Here is a 14,967-nt window from a genome sequence, read left to right on the forward strand (position 1 = left end):
TAGCTGGGACTACAGGCGCCTGCCACAATGCCTGGCTATTTTTAGAGATGGGGTCTCGCACTTGCTCAGGCTGGTCTTGAACCCGTGAGCTCAGGCAATCCATCTGCCTCAGCCTCCCAGAGTTGCTAGGATTATAGGCTTGAGCCACCACGCCCGGCCTAAGGAGACTTTTTAGACAGTTTTATCCTAATTATGCCCCTACTATGAAATTTGAATACCACAGATGTACTGTGCATTGTTTTATGCACCATATGCATATCTGTGCTTTTACCTAAGAGGAGTAAGATTTTTTTTGCCACCTTCCCTCCCACCCCCAATTTTTCCTCCTTTGGTGGTGATGTGACTCCAAATTAGAAAACATGTTCTAGAATGGAAGAATTGTAAGGGTAAGGTTGGCCATTTTTTCATGTTTATGAGCAAATGGGGATCATTCATTCTTCAGATGGAAGACTGTCTGGATTACCCAGTGCTGCCATCTGGGTCTAAAACCTTCCATTTAGGAGTCGGTGTCAATCAGAGTCTGTGTGATCAGACCCACACTGAGTGTGTTTTCATACTGTTTTCTTTCTTTTTTTTGAGACAGAGCCTCAAGCTGTCCCCCCTGGGTAGAGTGCTATGGCATCACAGCTCACAGCAACCTCCAACTCCTGGGCTCAAGTGAGTCTCCTGCCTCCGCCTCCCAGGTAGCTGGGACTACAGGCACTCGCCACAACGCCTGGCTATTTTTTGGTTGCAGCCATCATTGTTGTTTTGGCAGGCCTGGGCTGGATTTGAACCCGCCACCTTAGGTGTATGTGGCTGGTGCCTTAGCCGCTTGAGCCACAAGTGCCAAGCCTTTCATACTGTTTTCTTGGAGTCTCCAGGGTTCATCTCTGCCACTACCCAGGTCACTGGTGTTCTAAGTCGGTGGTTCTGAGTCTGGGGCTGCAGTGAGACTCTCTGGGTGCTTGGGGGTGCCACCATACCCAAGACCTTAAACCACAAAGTCTGTACATTAAGCAACAATGTCAGGTGATTCTGACACAAGCATGTGAGATCTGACCTTGGAGATGTGGTGTACCACTCTAAACCTCGCGGGAGCCTTTTGTCACCATGACTGAAGCATCACACAGGTCTCTTGAAGGGCGTCCTTCTTGGATGCACCTGTGCTGTGTGGCCTGGCAGTCCACCTTCACAGGCCAACCCAGGAGCCATGCGCATGCAGCAGGGAGAGGGCCACCTCGCCCAGAGGACACAAAGATCTTTCCCAGGTGCACAGGAGTAACAGGTGAGCACATGGAGTGACTTACCCGGCCAGCCTTATACTTGAGACCACTGCTGTTCTCCTCTTTCCCTGCCCGGGTGATGCTGGAGGCCCTCCCCGGGGGCGTCCCAAAGCGCTCAGCCTCTCGGATGCCTGTAGAGCTGGGGAGACACCCACTTTGTGTCAGCAGGGGAGGCTCAGTCAACTATTGCCACCCAGGGACATGGGCACGCAAAGACTCACCCCGGTGGCAATGACCACTGAGACCGACTGAGCACTGCCTACGTGCCATCTCTGCACTCAGCACTTCATAAATGCGATCCTTACTGTGTGTCTAGGGGTTGGGACTGCCAGCCCTGGGTGACAGATGAGGAAAGGGAGGCACACAGAGATCAAGCAATGTGCCCAAGCTCACACAGCAAGTAAGTGGCACAGCCAAGATTATACTCGTGTCTGAGTTTCCAAAGTCTTGCTCTTAACTCTTCAGTGTCCTGCAAACCTTACGGGGGGAGGGAAGACTTGATAAGAAAATCCCCAAATACTAGCAATTTAGATGTGACTTGAAAAGCATTGAGAAAGTTCCCTCGCTGTGCATTAGAAATCTGTGTCCCCCACATGACTTGCTGCCTGAAGCCACCTACGACTCCCTTCTTTGTACAAAATCACAGAAGGTTTCTGTTAGAATAGAATGTGGGAAACTACAGCCCATGGGCCAAGTCCAGCTGGCTGACGGATTTTGTAAATAAAGTTTTATTGGAACTCAGCCACGCCTATTGTTTCTGTGTTGGCCGTGGTTGCTTTCTTGCTAGAAAGACAGAGCTGTATACTTTTGGCAGAGATCATACAGCTCCCAAATCTTAACATGTTTCCTATCTGGCATTTTACAGAAAAAGTTTGCCAATCCATGCTGAGGAGGAAGACACTGAGGTTCCTTATGGGGTACAGAGTTGGAGCAAGAGGCCTGGTGCAGAGCCAGGAGTCACCACGGAGGGAGGCTTATTAAAAGAAGGAATCTCGGCTCGGCGCCTGTGGCTCAAGTGGCTAAGGCGCCAGCCACATACACCTAAGGTGGCAGGTTCAAATCCAGCCCAAACCCGCCAAACAACAATGATGGCTGCAACCAAAAAATAGCCTGGTGTTGTGGTGGGTGCCTGTGGTCCCAGCTGCTTGGGAGGTGGAGGTGGGAGACTCGCTTGAGCCCAGGAGTTGGAGGTTGCTGTGAGCTGTGATGCCACAGCACTCTACCCAGGGGGACAGCTTGAGGCTCTGTCAAAAAAAAAAAAAAAAAAAAGAATGAATCTTCTTTATGAAAAAGAATATGTTTCAGTCCCCTCCAGGTAAACATAAAAGATGTAAAGTCTCCATTCTCTTTAATGGCTGCATAGTAAAAAGTATCTCCAGAATGGAAAAAAAAAAAGTATCCAATGTACTCAGTAGTATTATGGAACCAATATATAATCACCTACATTCATACGAATGATAAAACACAATTATAGTCCAGAAAGGAGAAGGGAAGAAGAGGGTGGACAGTACTAAGAGGAGCCTTTTTCTTGTACCTTTTGATTCATGGCTCATGGAATAGTGTTCTTGTCACCCTCATCTCCATAAAAACTATCTCCCAGTGCTCAAGATGCTAAAAAGTGGATTTCTGGAGCTCTGCCAGCAAATACTGGTCCCACAGTGAGATGGGACCAGGAAATCTGCATTTTGCAAAACCCTGCTACAGGGGTCTGTGGACTTAATTTTGAGAACAAACAGCATGGGTATGAGGTTGCCAATGGGAAGGGCTGTCCATGACACTTGGACCCTATTTTAGATGTGGAGTTTCTTCCCATGCCTCAGTTTCTCCACCTGCATAACATGAGGAGTGACCCAGCTGCTCCCCAAGGCCCTTTGTGGTTTGGGAGTTCAGTGCACAGGCCTGAGTCAGGGAGCTCCATGTTCAAACTTGGGCTCTGTCAACAAAGATTTGGCTAGGTGGATTAAAAACAAAAAAAAGAATAAAAACTCAAATTCATGGCTACGTACCTGTAGCTCAAGCGGCTAAGGTGCTAGCCGCATATACCAGAGCTGGCGGGTTCAAATCCAGCCTGGGTCTGCCAAACAATGACAACTACAAGCAAAAAAAAAAAAAGCAAAACTAGTTGGGTGTTGTGGCGGGTGCCTGTAGTCCCAGTTACTTGGGAGACTGAGGCAAGAGAATCACTTAAGCCCAGGAGTTGGAGGTTGCTGTGAGCTGTGATGCTACAGCACTCTACCCAGGGTGACAGCTTGAGGCTTTGTCTCAAAAAAAACCCTCAAAACAGATTACTAAAACCAGGAATGAGAGAGGGGTTATTACTACCAACTTTATTGAAATGTATGTCACCAAATCAGCTCACCTAGATGAAATGAACAAATTCCTAGAAAGATGTAAACTATCAAAACTGATTCAAGAAGAAATAGAAAGCCTGACTAGACTTCTAACAAGTAAAGAGATTGAATTAGTAATCAAAAAGCTTCCCATAAAGAAAAAGCCTACGTCCAGAGGGCTTCACTGGTGACTTCTGCCAAATGTTCCAAGAATAATGAGCACTAATGCTTTGGAAATTCTTCTATGTATAAAATATAAAAGAGGAAAGAACACTTCTCAACCCACACTATTAAGCCAGTATTACCCTGACAAATACATCCCAGGGAAAGGAAACTGTAGACCAATATCCTTTATAAATAGAGATGTAGAAATTCTCCACAAAATACTTGCAAAACGAATCCAACAACATAGAAAAGGAACTATACACCAGTACCAAGTGGGATTTATCCCAGGAATGCAAGGTTGGTTTGACATATGACAATCAATCAATGTATCAAACTCTATTAATAGAATAAAAGACAAATCTAGGCTCTGCCATTTACTAGCTGTGTAGCTTGGTCCCTTTGAACAAGTTTCTCCATCTCGAAAGGAGGGATAATAATATTGATCTCTTGGCACTGTCAGGAGGATTAAATTAGATAGTGCAGGTAGGAAGAACTCAGTAAATGGTCATGTAATGCTAAGTGCATCATTTCAAGGACAGAATCCACCGGGAGGGAGCCTGGTTTATCTGTTTAGTTGTTTACTCTTTGGTCACTTTTCAGATGAGGATAAGAGGGTAGGTGGCCTGACATGATCTGCTTGCCTGGACTGTGGGCACCATCAATGTGCTCATTCCTGCCTCCAAACTTTACCCTACAGTTGTCCTGCCTTGACCGGCTCTCTCAACCTGTTGGTCCAGTGCTAAGCCTTCCGGTTTGAACCACCCTCACTCACCTTTTCCTACACACTCACTGTGAACTCCTTTCTCTGATCCCCAGATGACTTTGGATTTAACATACAACTTTCTTTAAGATCTGACTGCTCCCCCACCTCTTCCTCGTCTACGACATTCAGGCTAAAGCTCTTTGCTTCTCTGAGCCTCAGTTTCCTGGTCTGTACAAAGACACCACCATAGTACAAGGAACACGTGGAGTCCTGTGACGGGCCAGGATGGGCCTGGGCCTGATCCACACTCACGCGGCTGGGTGGAAGATGGCACTCATCTCCTCTGCCAGGTGTCTTCGAAGGATGTGCTTCCCACTGGGAATGCCCAGGGCGGTGGCCATGGCCTCAGCATTGAATGTGGGTTCCAGAACCAGCACGGCACCATGGACGCCACTATTAGTCAGGTTGTCTGCATATTCCTAAGGGCAAAGGCACAAGGCTGGTTGGCTTGAGAGGGCCAGACTGCTGGCCTGGGGAGGTGCTGGCAGTTCTAAGAAGGACTCTGTCCCCAACAGCAAAGGCTTGAGCCCCTGGGGACCAGTCAATTGAACTGTGAAGAAGACCCCCTTCTCCACTCTTGAGTGGACAGAAGGGCAGGATCTCATGTTGCAGGGTCAGGCCAGGCCTAGCAGGCAGCCACAAATTCTCATGGAATGAAAGGGTGTGCCTAGATCTTAACCCCACCTGTGCTTAGAGAGTGAGGCCAGCCCAGCACCTGCGGCCCCAGGAGAAAAACAAAACAACAGGGGGGCCTGTCACAGAGGTGGGCAGTTCCTGCCTCCTGAGTGACAGGCAGCAGGCTGTCCTTGCTAAGCTTGGGCAAAGATGCCTCAGTTCATCCAGAGAGAGATATGGGTGGTGTGCAAATTTGCGGGAAGTGTGCACACGCCCCAGAGGTGCCCCCAAGCCGCCATCATCCTCACCTTCAGGTCGATGTCACGCACCCACTTGAGTACCCTCTGGTTGGTCCAGACCACAGGGTCAACATTCTGGGTCTCACAGCGGGCCCGGCGCTCCTGGAGGACCTGGGGGGGGACACAGTGGGCCAGCTGGGGGGAACAGGGGCACTCAGAGGCTCCAGGTGGGGTGGGAACCCCTCGCCCCCTTCTTGCATGTTATTGCCATGAGCCTCCACGTCTGCCTCCTTCGTCAGACTGGGCTCCCAGAGGCCAGGGCCTGCGTTCTTGTCCCCTCACTGCTCCCACTGGTGCAGGAGGAAGGTGAGGCCACCTCTTCTCTAAACAGAAAGCTCTGACTGCTCTGAGCCACACAGCAGTGCATCCTGGAGTTGGAATCTAAACCTATGTTTTTTTATTCCAAGTCTTCTCTCTCTCCACTGTACCGCCTGGTTGAGCCCGTGTCACGCATACAACAGGTGCACCATGAGGGCTTTTCAGTGGGTGTTTGGGGAAGGGGAGGAAGGGCTGGCAGTCCCTCTTCTGTCCCTCTGCTCCTGACCATGATTAGCTTGTGCTCTGATGTGAGCCTAAGGTCAACCATCTGGACTCAGCCCCATAGGGCCCTTCCCCAGGGGTGTTGGGAGGCCCTGGGGAGCTGAAGCAGGTGCTCTGCCTTCTCTGCCCTGGCAGAACTCAAAATCAAGGGCAGTCAGAGCCCAAACTTGTGAACATGACCCACAGGTCTCTGGTGACCTCTCTAGTAGCCCCTCTCACTGACTCCCTAAACCCACCACTCCACCCATCAGGACTCAGAGTTCCCCTGCTGCCACAGACCTGGCCTCTGGGCCTTCGCCAGGCTGTCTTCTCTGCTGGCCGCCTTCCCCTCTTATTTTCCACTGATCCCCTGTGATTCCTCCTTGAGGTCTCAGTTTGGCTGTTGGGGGGGGGGGGGCTGTCCCTGATCCTGTGGAGGCTTCTTGTTTGGGTTTTTGTAAAACCCAGGGCTTCCCTCACAGGGACATTTTTCTGTAGTATTGTCACCACCACTTCTTTGTGGTTCTTCCTGAGAAGCAGCGAGCTCTCAGAGGACGAGGGCTCCTATCTTCCCAGAACTGAACACAGGGCCTGGCCCCACACCCAGCATGTGGTTGTTAGAAGGAGGGAGGGAGGGAGGATGGTTGCACAGATGGATGGATGGATGGATGACTGATAGCGGGATGGGTGTGAGGATGGATGGATGGACAGACAGATGGATAAAGGAACAAGCAGATTTATGGATGGGTGATTGACTGGATGGATGGATGGACAGGTAAACGGGTGGGTGGTCAGAGGGGCAGACAGTGGATGCCAGCGGGGGGAAGGGGGCTGTGGCAGCACCTGGTCCTCACCTCCCTGCTGAAGTTCACTTGGTGCAGCAGCTCGATCCCCAGCAGGATGCTGACCTGGTGGAACTTCTTGGACACATTCAGGTGTTTCTCCAAGTCCCGCTTCATCAGGGAGTTCAGCATCCGCCCATCAACCAGGTGGTTCTGGAAGGCCTGGGAGTACTGGGATAGGCCGATGTCATTCAGCCAGGCCTTGGCCACCCAGTGATGGTCCAGGTCAGCAGCTTTGGACAGGCTGGTGAGGAGAGATGCGTCCAGAGAGAGGGACAGGGGAAGGTGTCAGAAACAGGGACGGGCAGAAATGGCAGCAGAGATTGGGAGGCAACAGGGTCAAGGAGGGCCGAGAAATCATAGAGACAAACAGGGATGGGGGGAGTGGAGGGAGAGAGAGAGGAAGGAAGGCAGAAAGAAGAGCAGAGCGGAGAGAGGTGGATGGGGTGGGACAGAGAAAGCCCCACAGAACAGAGGACCAGCAGATAGAGAGCAAACGGTGACAGAGGGCACACGGCAGCAACTCTGGGGACCCCATCCTGCCTGCCGAGGCCCCCCCACCCCGCACTTCCACGGGGGCCTCTACAGCATCCCTGGGACCCACAGGCCTGGCCCGTGGGATGGGCGGGTCCTCCCCAGCGTTCCCTAGCGTGTTTTCCTGTGCAGAGAATATAATGAGAAGTGACCGTGATTGCCACTACGGAGGGTCCACCCACGGTGTGCTGGGCGTGTCCTAACACTCAGAAGCGCTACGTGAGGAAGGCGTCGAGGTCCCCCCTCTACAAAGGAGACGCTCCGGCTTTGCCCACAGCCACACAGCGGCGCGTCTTGGGAGTTGGAATTAAAACCCATGTTTGGTGTATTCTGAGTCCTCTCTCTCACCTCTGTACTTCTGTGTCTCCGACTCCTCTGTGTCCCACACGAGACAGAACCCAGTGCCACACACACAGCAGGTGTACCGTGAGCACTTTTCAAACAGGTCAAGTGTCACTGTGCCCGGTGAGGGTGGGCCCAGCACTGTCATTCCTCTGCTGGCCACACGATGGCAGCCTCGCAGAAGGAAGGAGGCCCGCAGGCCACCTGCTGAGGGACTTTGTGGCTAAGTGGGAGCTATGGGGGGCCACGAAGGGATCATTAAGTGAAAGGGAAAGTGGTGGGCTTACAAAGTGACACCGCCCTTCTCTCTGGGAGACAGTCAGAGATAGCTGATCATCCCACTTCCCTGCTGACATCCTAGATGGCTTGTCACTGGCTTTCCTTCCTGGTGTTAATGTCTACGGAACAGCCCTTGGTAGATGCTGCCACAGACAGACTCATCTTCCCTCCTCACCCCTCCCTTCTTTCTCCAGCACCCCCCACGCTCTCCAAGCTGCAGCATCCCCAAGTGACCCAAATTCACCTCTCTTCTCTTCTGACCCTTCCTTTCTGGCCTCTAATTAGCCACCCTGGACACTGCCTCCTGGTTGCCACAGGGTCTCTCCTGTAAGGCCCAGCCCCTCCCCAAGCTGTTCCCTACTGGCACCATCACTGTCACCCACCTCCTCAGCTGGCAGCCTGTCCTCGCCTGCCCCATCACCCTTCCTGAATCCACTGGTCACCCTGGTCAGTGCATCCCTGTCCCCTTTCTCCTTTCCTAGAGCTGCGACCATCTCTGGCCCAGATTCCTGTAGTTGTCTCTCCCCCCTACCCCCAATTCTTGCCCTTGCCCCTTCCAGTCCACATTCCCTGTGGCCACCAGAAGGTCCTTTAAAAAATGCTGAACACCTTCCCTGGCCTCCCTTTGCAGGAACAAAACCCAAAGTCCTTTGAGTGGTCTATAAGGGCCACCCACACTGGCCCTGGCTAATTGCCCACACCAGGCTCCTGGGGGTGTTTCCCGGGGGCACCCACTGATCCCCTACCTCCTCCCTATCCCTCTCTCCTCTGATACTGTCTCAAATTGCCGATCTAGCCCGCTGTTTCTAGTGATTCCTTCAAAGCACAAGTCACACATGAATTCATTGATTTGTATCCTGGTTTATTTTCTCTCTTCCCCACACTAGGGTATCAGCTCTGTCAGGGCAGGGACTGTGCTCACTGCCCAGTGGTCAGCACAGTGCTGTACACAATAGACACTGGCTGAGTACTTGCTGGAAGAATGGCAAAGGGGCAGGTAGGTTCCCGCTTGGCTCTGTCTTCCTTCCCACTGCCCCTCAGTGTCCCAGAACCTACAGGCTCCTTGTCCTCCCAGAACCACTGGGTCTGTGGACTCCTCATCTCTGGTCTCTAGGTCTGTCCTCCCCATCCCCCAGCCTCTGCAGCTGACCAACTCCTACATGCTCTGCAGAGATGTCTGGTCTCCTGGAAGCCTTCCAGGACTTTGCACTGGGTCAGGGGCCCTTTTCTGTACTCAAAGCCCCTTGGGAGTCCCCATCCCATCCTCAGTCATGCTGTGGTTCATTGCTACTCATCTGGCCAGTTGCCTCCCTGCACTGTCAGCCCCTAGAGGGCAGGACTGGGTGTGGCTTCTCTATGAACTCTCAGGTCCCCTATGGCCCAGCTCACAGTTAATCTCTTTGTTTCACAGTCAAATTTGTAATGATGGATCAGGGCTCAGGGGCGTTTGGAGCTAGGCATTTGCTCCAGTCCACCTGCAGCTCCCGAACTGGAACCTTCCGGTCCCAGCCAATCTCCCATCTAGGCTGCGAAGGTCCTGGGCAGACCCTCTTCCAGTCCTCATTGCTTTCTCCCTTGGTGGGAGTGGGAGTTCATGACCCTCTGAATCAGACACTGTCAGGTCAGGGTTGTTAGTGACAGAAAACAGAATGGTCTCTTCTCCTGACCCAAGCAAGGGTTGGTTCATCGAATCAGTGGTGCAACCAATGTGGGATGGAGGGCTGGACCTACTCCAGAGAGGCTCATCCATAATCGGCAACATCCATCTGCACACGACAATTAATATGCTCCTGCCCTTCAGAATAGTTCTCTTTTCATTACAGTTGTCCCCATGGGGCCTTAGACTTTCCCAGCTGTTGGTCTGAGCTATTGTAAGAGTCCAAGTCGAATAAAATAGCATGGCTTTAAAAGTAATTCAGACATTTTATAAAATTTCTCACGTGCTCCCCAAACTGGGGCCAGATAAGACCCTGAAGTCTGGAAACAGGCACAGAATCGAGCTATTATCTGGGTTACTACACAGCCCAGAACCTGGGGTCCTATGGCTATATCATACTTAGCTCTGCAACCTTGAACTTCTGGGCCTCACTTTTCCCATCTGTGCAAGGGGAATGGTCGTGCTGGTCTCACGGAGGTGTAAGGACCGAAAGAGAAGAGCGTGTAAACCCTTTCTACAGGGTTTCATACACTGAGTGTTTCATAAGAACCATTTCTGTCCTTGTTTTTAATACAAAGGTGACACGGGCTGGTGGCAAGTGACTCTGAAGTCAGATATTTTGAAGCATGACTTCATATACATTACTTCCCTGTACCCCACTTTCTCCATCTTTAAAATGAGGAAAGAAAGTCTCTCCCACATTGATGCTGTGGCGATTAAATGAAATCACGTCCATAAATTGACAATGAGCTGGCAAGGAGCTTGAGGGTTTTTTTTTGCATTTTGTAGATAAGGGGAACCAGGCCCAGAGGGAGCAATGTCACACCCATGGTCACAGAGGATGTCACGTTTGAAAATGTTTTTGAAGAAGAACTCACTTCGGGTTCTTGGCTTAGATTCCATGGACCCTGAAAGTGGGTGGGTCAGAAGGTCCCATAATACATTTGTATATTTGTATATTTTTTGGGGGGAAAGTATCAAAAGCTCTGAGTGGATTTTTTTTTTGAGACAGTCTCACTTTGTCACCCTTGGTAGAGTGCCGTGGCATCACATTATCACAGCAACCTCAAACTCTTGGGCTTAAGCAATTCTCCTGCCTCAGCCTCCCAAGTAGCTGGGACTACAGGTGCCCACCACAACGCCTGGCTGTTTTTTTGTTGCAGTTGTTTAGCTGGCTTGGGCCGGGTTCGAACCTGCCACCCTTAGTGTATGTGGCTGGTGCCTTAACCACTATGCTATGGGCACCAAGCCTTTTGTTGGATTCTTAAAGGGGCTATCACCCCAAAAGTTTATAAATCACTGTCTTAATTTAACTTTCTTTAGAGGTGGGAAAACTGAGTCCCAGAGAGGGATATGTCACATAGCAGGTTAGAGGCTGCCCAGATTTCTACAAGGCATAAAAAACTTAAAACATGGTCTCTGCCTTCTCCAGGAAGCCCTGGCGGGTGTTTAATGTTGAGACACCATGATCCCTGGAACCATCCCGCTTGCGGCTCTCAGAAATTTTCAAAAACTATTTAGGTCTGGCTGCAAATTTGAATCTACCATTTTCTGGGCACCCTGGAGGTTCCTAGTGCCAGTGACTCTTATGGAGTAAATGTTTGCTCCTTGACCCCCACTGAATCATATGTTGAAATTCTAACCCCCAGTGTGATGGTGTTTGGAGATGGGTCTCTATTTCTCTCTCTCCTAAGTGAGGAAACAGCAAGAAGGCAGCCTTCTGCAAGTCAGGAAGAGAGCCCTCACCAGAATGCAACTATGCTGGCACCCAATCTCAGACTTTGAGCCTCCAGAACTATGAGAAATAAGTTTCTGCTGCGCAAGCCAGCCAGTTGGAGGTATTTTGTTACGGCAGCTCAAACAGACTAAGACAGCTACGTTTGAAAGGAATTTGGGCAGTGGCCTGGACTCTCCAAATTTTGGAGTGGCGAGTGGGCAGTCCCACCCTGTTCAGAGGACACAGGCTGTTACACAGGATATTGGGTGTGGGCTGAGGGAGCAGGAGGGATTTCCAGGTGGTGAGAGGCTTGAGGGGCACAGCAAGTTAGGAGGAGGGTGGTGAGTGCCAGATGCTCCCTGGGACCCTCAGGAGAAGCCCAGCAGTGGGTAGCCCCAGCCTTGTCTAGATGGGCCACCATCCTGACTTGCTGACAAGGCCAGGCACCTTCCTGTTCACCTGCTTTGAGCTGCTCCCTGAGTTTCTGATGCAGTCTCACCTCCTGCCACCTCAGAAGCACACCCAAGGCCTCTCTCCTGGACACATACGGGTTTGGTTTTCCTGCTTTTAAACCAGCCCGTTTCCCCACGCCTAGCCCCCTCTTTTTGTAAATCCACTAAGCTGCTTCTGCAAATTATAGCACACACCACCAGGTTTGATTAATTAACTGCACAAAAATGATGGGGAAACCAGTGAAGGACATAATTATGCAAAACAGAAAGTGTCAGATGCACATAGTGGGTTCCTCCCCCCTCTGCACGCTCAGGACTCAGTGGGGGCTCCTTCCCTTCCCTGGAGCTGCTTGGTGGATGTGGGGCCCCTCAACAGACTCTACCCCAAAGGTCAGGAGCGAGCAGGCAGGTGGCAGGGTTGGGGCAAAGAGGGTGAGGAGCAGGCAGCGTAAGCCTTACTGGGGACACACCATGGGGAATGTGCTCAACTGTTCCCAGGTTTGCTCCGTCCTTGTGGGAGTCTCCCTCCTCTGCTGTCTTTCCTCACCCTGGGATGGTGAGATGCAGGGGCAGCACAGCAGTTCTGGGGAGCACATGGAGCTCCTATGCTGGGGTATGGCGTGTCATAGGGCATTTGTGGCCTCATGCTTCCCCTGTGTGTCCTAGGGGCATTGGGTATCCCTGGGCCCCCTGTCCAGACCATCTCGGTCACATCCCAATGTCTCCCATACCTGGTCCAGCCTGCAGCACGCCGCCTACCCCACCCCCACCCTCTGTGTGACCCGGAGGCCGCTGGGCGGATGGTTCTCCCTCCTCCCCGGGAGCCACTCACCTCCTGCCCGCCTCCGCGTCGCGGTAGTCCTCGATGGCCAGGCGCAGCTTGCGCCGGTGTAGGGAGCTGCACACGCCCAGGCCCAGCTGTAGGTCCTCGTCACTCAGGCTCAGCAGCACCTGCTCGAGGGAAGGGGGTTGGGAGTAGGGGTGTCTCTGCGCCGGAGGCATCCCAGGACAGCTGCTGGCCAGGCCTTGAGGAGGTCTTGGGGCTCCTCTCTGCCTGCCTCCCCAACATTGCTGCAGCCGGCCTCGGGGCCTCCGCCCCACGGGTTGGGGGCGGGATGACCTTCCAGCCCCCGAGAGCCCTCTGGTTGAGTCCTGCCTCCCTTCAGCCAGGCAAAGGGAGCTCAGGCCCATTCTGAAGACGAGGCAGCTGAGGCTCAGAGGGGCACTACCCCTTGCTGGGAGGCACAGTGATATAGCAGGGACACCAGAGCCTGGATATAGGTCAGCCAGCTCCTCCTGCCCCCAGGGTAGGAATGGGGGAGGCAGAGTCTGGGGCAGGGGGTGTAAGCTTCTTACCTTCCCACTCTTCACGTTCTCCGTGCAGGCCTTGACGTACATGGGCATGGCCATGACCACCTCCAGCCAGGCCTGCACGGTGCCTGCCTTCCAGTGGGACATGGGGGTGGTCCTGACCAGCTCCACCTGCTGCAACCGGTCCATCTGCTCCTCACCCTCTGACAGGCTGAGGCTCTGCCGCGTGGGGCTGCACTGGCTGTCGGAGTCTGCAACATACAAACACAGGGGCCATGCTGGGGGCATTACTGTACCCCGCAAAGGACAGGGGCAGGGCCAACCTCTTCATGCATTTCTCCTCTTCAAAATCAAAATGGCTTTTGTTTATTTTATTTTTCTACCCTGGTCCCATTACAGACGTTATCAGTGCTCCCCCCACCAAAGGGGAAAAACTTATCCCAGAAGACAATAGAAATACAACCGAAAATGAAAGTCATCCCCTCCATGCCACCCAGACGCAGCAGCTGCTGGAATTTAAATATTCTTTAGGGTACACAAATGGCCAGGCTTACAAACACCAGATCCCCGTGCTTGCACACTGCGTGTTTTGTGATACACTTTTGTCACTTACACTGGGCAGGGTGTCTTTCCATCTCAGGATTCACTGAAAGAATGGTCTGTAATTTATGTCCCCTGCCTCCTACTGATGGACGGGGGGTTGTTTCCAATTTTTCACTATTGTAAATAATACACGGCAGTCATCTCTGGGCAGCAGGGTGATTTATTTTCTTAGGAGAAATGAAGCCCCAGCACCATTCCTTAACACACAGAAGCCTGTTTCAGGAGTGAGTGGCCCCATCGTAAAAAAAAAAAAAAAACCAAAAAAAAATAGTCCAGGCCAGGTTCAGTGGCTCATGCCTGTAATCCCAGCACTCTGGGAAGCCAAGGTGGGAGGAACACTTGAGCTCAGGAGTTTGAGACCTGAGCAAGAATCAGGTTCCATCTCTACTAAAAATAGAAAATTGGGCAGGGGTTGGGGTATGGGCTTGTAGTCCCAGCTACTTGGGAGGCTGAGACGAGAGGATCTCTTGAGCCAAGAGTTTGAGGTTGCCATGAGCTATGACACCACAGCACTCTACCTAGGGGACAGAATGAGATGCTGCCTCAAAAAAATAAAATATAAAATAACCACATACAATCTGTATACTACCATTTTTCAACCTCATTCTTCCGCCAATGGTGGGCTGCATCATTACCTGGTAAATAGGCAAACTTCAGGTCACATAGACTCAGCCGAGTGGGGAACAGAACTCTCTCAAACAGGGTTAAATGAAAACCCAAACAGACAGACCCAATACCACGAAAAACGATAAGGATTAAAAAATAAGCCTGATTAGAAACAACCCTGCTAAAATTATATATTATAAATCACTACAGTGATATAAAAAAAAATGCTTATCCATCAGCACGAATACGGCACATAATTACAACTGGTAGTAAGTGGACCCAACTGTTCGTAGTTACAGAATTTGTGTACGAGGGAGAATAAGGTCATTTTCTTCTTGTTACACCTCTGTGTGTTATCAAAGTGCCATAATAAACATGTGTCGTTTCATAAGGAAACGATTTGGTAAATAAAAAACCAAGCAGCAACACGGATGGTTATGGATGGGAGTGGATCTGAATGAACGATGTTCCATTCATATGTTGGGGGTGCGTGTCATGAACAAAAATGTCAGTCACAGGAGAACATTTGTGGACATGGGAAAATGTCCATGATCTATTGGCAAGCAGAACAGGAAAAAGTAGCAGGTGCAATATAATCCTAACATTGTTTAAAAATTATATCTGTATGCATATATAATGTATAATTATATATGTGTGTGTGTATACAC

At 51.2% G+C, this 14,967-nt stretch overlaps 1 protein-coding gene across 1 annotated transcript in view; it reads right to left on the minus strand.

Annotated features, from left to right (window-relative positions):
* The window catches only part of KAZN (kazrin, periplakin interacting protein), a 114,462-nt gene that overhangs the window by 1,647 nt on the left and 97,848 nt on the right, over window positions 1-14,967 (minus strand). Inside the window, exons 8-13 of the mRNA XM_012801598.2 lie at window positions 13,136-13,341; window positions 12,612-12,730; window positions 6,811-7,042; window positions 5,447-5,548; window positions 4,776-4,942; window positions 1,290-1,404 (exon numbers count right to left, since the gene is read on the minus strand). Of these exons, the coding sequence (XP_012657052.1) occupies window positions 1,290-1,404; window positions 4,776-4,942; window positions 5,447-5,548; window positions 6,811-7,042; window positions 12,612-12,730; window positions 13,136-13,341 (941 nt within the window). The remainder of the gene's footprint in view (window positions 1-1,289; window positions 1,405-4,775; window positions 4,943-5,446; window positions 5,549-6,810; window positions 7,043-12,611; window positions 12,731-13,135; window positions 13,342-14,967) is intronic.

The sequence above is a fragment of the Otolemur garnettii genome, unplaced genomic scaffold, assembly GCF_000181295.1.
Source record: "Otolemur garnettii isolate 467f Iridium unplaced genomic scaffold, OtoGar3 scaffold00009, whole genome shotgun sequence".
NCBI classification, from domain to species: domain Eukaryota; kingdom Metazoa; phylum Chordata; class Mammalia; order Primates; family Galagidae; genus Otolemur; species Otolemur garnettii.